Genomic DNA, 5,415 nt, shown 5'->3' with positions numbered 1-5,415 from the left:
TGTCTGACTGGACCTCGTGTCACTTTATGTTCAATAAATTGGGCCCCGAGGTCAAAAAGGTTAAGAAGCCCTGGACTAAAACACAGGTCATTCTGAGTAATAACAGTTATAAAGTTACTCATATCTTGTTAAAAGCTCGCTCCATGTCTGTATGAGGTGGACTTCACTGCTGTGAAGCTGGACGTGCTTCTTCTTGTGAACAGGTTCTTCACAGGGTTTAGTTCGTTTGACAAATTGCAACTTTGATCTCCAATCGAACCGAGTCCACAGGACTATCAGGTGTGAATGTGACCATGGGCTGAAATAGTTTTTAAACAATTGTAAACCATTACAAAATGATCACAAAAGCTTTTATTTCTGTGCACACTGCAGGCAAACAGCAAGAAACACTTTGTTCTAAAATACTTTAAATATGAACAGATCAGGTCTAAAATAACACAGGTTTCATTTTAAAGCCCAACATGTCAACATGGAGAGCCCTTTCATAAATAAATCAATCAATCAATAAATAAATAAATAAATAAATAAATATCTAATTTATAGAAAACTTGTATCTCGCCCTACTCTTCCATTTCATTTCAAACTCAGGTCCTCCACCAGAGGCCTGGGAGTTTCAGGGTTTTGTTCAGGATCTTAGCTGTTCTTACAAGTAACCTCTTCTAGACAGAGATCTCTGAGGTTGTTCTTGGGAGCTGTTGAAGTCACTCTTCTAGGTTGGGGTTCACAGCGCCAAGTGCTCCAGTGACCACCTGACTATTGATGCTTTGACTCTCCATAACTTCTTTTTTTCCTATTGGTATTCATCCAGCTTCTCGTTCTTCTTCTTCCTGGTGTTTCAGTCACTTATGATCTCTACATCTATCACTGCTGCCTTCTTCTTTTTTGTCGACCACCATGTCCAGCTGGTTAGCCATCACCTGTTTGTCAGTCTGGATCAGGATGTTCTATGTATCTAAGGTGGTAACTATAGTCTATATGTTGCATGAGTGCAGTTCTTCATAGTATATATATTTAGAGTATTTGCCTCTGTGATTTTTTTCAATTCATAGTGAAGCTTCGATGACCAGAGCTCCTTGTACTGCTTTGTATTGATTTGTTCGCATCATTAGACATGTGTGTGATCTATTTTGAGTTGCTGTGTTTCAGTTCAGACAGCAGTGCTTTATTTGTGTCTCATTTTAGCTACTTGTGCTAATCATTGTGGAACCCATGTGAATCAAAGGGGAAAATGTGTTTTAGTTGGTGAAAATAGGTCTGCATGTTGTCTAACTGGGTGAAACGTGCTTAGTATTCTGACAAAAGKGTGGCCATTTTAATAAATGGGTTCAGGGAACTGAGCATTTGGTTCAAAAAACAGGGTTTAGTGTTTTATTAACTGAGAAAAACTGTAAAATCTTAAACATATTTAACTTCTCCTTGGTAAACTGAGGTTCACTGTCTGTGTGGACTGGAATGATGAATGTCACTTGTTGATTAATCAAGTAGAGGAGGAGCTGAGAGGAGCTATTGCCCGAATTGGCTAAAAACTATTCCTCTTACCATTAGAAATGTTACAGCTCATTGCAAATGCAGGTGTACAGTACCTGATAAGTCTAAGTCCCAATGACCCATTTTGTTCTTAACGCTGAAAGAACTTCCAGTTCCAGGACTGAAAATTGGACTGCAGGGTAAACAAACATGGGGACCAGGTTGAAAAAGAAAAACTCATGTTCATTTCCATGTTATGAAAGGTCTTCTCTGTGTATACCTGAGGAAGATGTGACCCTTGTTTTGGCAGCAAACAAGAAGGACCTGATGGTTTGTCAGTATAGGCACTAATTATTCAGATAACTAACTGTTCATGTTCTGCCAACATTGTGCAATTTGTGTGCCTCTATCTGCAATGTTTAACTGTTATGACATCCTTGACCAAGCACGTATCTCAAACTACATCCATTTTTTTTCTTTGCCCGGCCCAAATAGACAGAAACTTTTACACAGTCGTGTTTTTAAGCGATTGATTATTTTCCCTGTTTTGTCTTTTTGTTTTCAGCTTCCTGTTGTTATGGAGTGCCGTCCTCATCATGTATCCAACTACGCTGGCTGTCATCGCTCTCACCTTTTCCAATTATGTCCTGCAACCAGCCTTTCAAAACTGCCTGCCTCCGTTCATCGCTACCAAACTGCTCGCCACCATCTGTGTCTGTAAGTCACCAGTATAAAACCTTCTGGAACTCACTGATGGGTATTCCTGACAAATTATGGCCACAATCTTCAGTTATAATTTTAAATAATCAGAGACTATCTAAGCTTGTATTTTACTCTCTACAGTAAAAACGTAAAGACTAAAATACAAAGGCTAACTTTGATTAAGCAAACTGTTTATATAGTTACGTTGAACTGATGGTTTAAGGTCATCGTGGTACTATGGCTCTGATTTGTCACGTGATAATTTCATGCTGTGCTCATTTCTAGCCTCTCGTCTGGTCAACACATTCAGGATTTCAACCACTGCCATTTAAATAACCTGTGGAAAAAACATACAGTGCATGTATCTCATGAAAAAGCTGTTTGGTCTTGTCCAAACTGGATGGAGTAAAGGAAAGCAGGATGATGTATGAGACAGGAATGAGTATCTGCATGAGGCTGTGTGCACGTGTCCAGCTCAGGCTGACATTTTCAGTGTACACTGAGGGACCTCCACTATTTTTGGCAAAAGAACTGCCTGGTGGGACCAGGTGCTTCTTTGATGCCTTTATTTTTATATTGAACTCTTGCAGTTGGTTCGGCTTTGTTTCTTTGTATGTGTCAGTATCAGACCATGTGATGTTGCTGATAAGAGGGTGTTTTAAAGATGATCCTGAAATGTTTGCTCTTGTGTCTGAGCTGCATATAAACAGGAAGTGGACTGGATATTTTGCACACAGATCCTACTGGCCAGCTGTGTCTACTGGCTGCTTATTACTATCCACACAACAGGCCTGAAGTCCCAGAGGTTTTAGTCTTCTGTTTGTAATCAGCACTCGTATAATCTTCATGTCTCTGGTTTAAATTTGATCCATCTCTCCTGAACAGGAGACATTAAACATCCAAGGCACTCTAATAATTCTTCAAGACACTATTTGCTTGTTTAAATTTGCTTTTTACGCAGCCAAGTCTCAAATGAGCTTCTTAGAAGTAAGCTTTTGAACATGAGTCATCCCAGATATTTATGTTTCCCCTCCTTCCTCCGCAGCAGGACACACTGCATGTGTGTGGGTAAAACCAGACAGGTCCAGTTGTGGACTAGCTGTGTTCTAAGAATAGGCACAGCACCACTTGAGCACAGGACACAGCTTTCACAAAATGTTCTTAAACATTACTTGTATTGTGAAGTGTCACTTTAAACACATAAATAGTATACAGTACATCAAACTAAGGGCAGCAGAACAGATCTGGCCCATGTTACAATTTTATTTGACCAGCTAGATAATGTTTATGCATCTAGGGTTGACCCACGAATAGACTGCAGTGTAATAGTTAAGATTTTATCACTTTAATCAAAGGGTAAGTCTAAATTCCCCTAACTCTCTGTTGTTTGTTCTCAAATCATAGGATCGTACAGAAATGTTGAGCATCCTAAAACCTGTCAACTCATAGATGGACTCTTAAAACAGGATATTTCCAGACAGGTGAAAGGCATAGGATCTGTTCACTAATGTAAAAACTAAATCTGCTTGTTTTGTGTGTAGAACTTAAGTGAGAGTCCTGGACAAACTGTTCAAACCCATGAGTCATCTTCATGATTCCGGAGTCAATAATCTTTTCCATTAAGTCATTAACTCACTGGTTCGTCCATGCTGCAGCTAGCTAGTTACAGCTAACTTTAAAAAAGACCAGGCAGACAACATGTTGCTATTGTGCAGCCGCTATTCTGACTGTATTTAATAAACAAATCAAGGCAACTGTTGCATTAAATCTGTGAGGAAAAACAGCAGAGCTCAATGGTTCCCCTACAGTTCTTCTGTGAGCAATGAACAAATGAATCACTCAGGTGTAGTGTTCTGTGACAACTGAACAAATGAAGCAAACAAATTTCCTGATTCACATGTTGGAGCCAGGAATCATGAGTATGAAGTATGACTCCTGACTCAAATTAACAAATCAGGACAGTGAATGAATCGTTTGTTACCGTCTGCGTCCTGTGCCCGAAGCAGCGCTCCCRTTCTGAGAGAGCTCCCTTACCTAAAGCTAAAGCAGTTTATCACAATGTCAGTATATTTTTCAGAACATCTTTAATGTTCATATGTACAAACAGCTTAAAATTAACAATGATTCTGAAGGAAAAAATAAAAAATAAGGTGGACATTGAGCAACCAATGAAATGATGGAACTAAATCAAAATGGGCTTTGATACAAATGTATTTGATTTGTGCAATTTGAAGTTAAAAGGACAATGATTATATATCTTTTATAAATCAATGTAAATCAAAAAATGAAGATGAAATAACTACGGTAGTTTTGCATTTATAACTTCAGAGAACAGTTACAGTAAAATATATCAAATCTGTATTGCCAAAATCGCAATAAGCTCACGAATTAAACTCTCGCTCAGGCAGGTATTTTTCCAACGCACAACTAGTTTTTGCTTTGTTAAAGTCTATGCAACTTTATTTATTGAAATTTGGGAATGATAATTTTCTTTACCCTCATTGGTGCATGTCATCGTTGACCTCCTTAGAAATAAATTCTAAGCTTTTGAGTTGATGTGAAGGGCAGCTTTGCCAACACCTCACTAGAAATGGAGTACAGGCGGGTGCTGCGTCGGCCTCTGACAGACCCTGTGTTTCAGGGATTTAGAAGGCCAGCACAGGCCTCTTTAACAATGAATCCTGGTCGGCAGAAGGCTGAACCCTGGTGGCCTATAAATCAGAGTTGGTTCTGTGAGACTAAAGCTGTTTCAGTAATTTAACAGTTTACATCTCAAGTATGCAGGTCAACCAGTAAAGTTTATTATTTTAATTTTGTGCTGCTCCTGAAAGCACACCCTGAGCTGAGAAGGTCGAGTTCTTCATCGGCTGTCTGATTTCACAGAGATTGTTAGAAAACCTGGGTTTTACATTTCAGATAGTGCAGCTCTGCTCCAACGTTTGATTTCCATCAGAAGCATTTATTGCTGGTTTTCCTCCTTAGATGTGTTGTAGCACAAGTTATGGGCATAACTAGGTTATTGGGGGGTAGAGAAGGGACAGGGACTGATATTCTGAGCAAAAAATAATTGGTTTGTGACTTAATTAGATTCTTATTTATCAGTATGCTGGGTCACATAAAAATACAGGGAGTAGTAGTTTTGTTTTTACTGTAATATTTACAGTGGTTTGCAAAAGTATTCATACCCCTTGAACTTTTCCATATTTTGTCACATTACAACCACAAACATAAATATATTTCACTGGA

The 5,415-nt window shown here is 38.9% G+C and overlaps 1 protein-coding gene across 1 annotated transcript in view; it reads left to right on the top strand.

Annotated features, from left to right (window-relative positions):
* Positions 1-2,184, top strand: part of slc7a10a (solute carrier family 7 member 10a) — a gene marked incomplete at its 3' end in the record, with an annotated part of 12,766 nt that extends 10,582 nt beyond the window's left edge. Inside the window, 1 exon segment of the mRNA XM_014017981.1 lies at positions 2,033-2,184. Coding sequence (XP_013873435.1) covers positions 2,033-2,184 — 152 coding nt within the window.
* Between the last annotated feature and the right edge of the window lie 3,231 nt (positions 2,185-5,415).

The sequence above is a fragment of the Austrofundulus limnaeus genome, unplaced genomic scaffold (assembly GCF_001266775.1).
Source record: "Austrofundulus limnaeus strain Quisiro unplaced genomic scaffold, Austrofundulus_limnaeus-1.0 Scaffold180, whole genome shotgun sequence".
NCBI classification, from domain to species: Eukaryota; Metazoa; Chordata; class Actinopteri; order Cyprinodontiformes; family Rivulidae; genus Austrofundulus; species Austrofundulus limnaeus.
The sequence above is the reverse complement of the archived record's forward strand: the minus strand, read 5'-3'. Positions and strand labels throughout refer to the sequence as shown.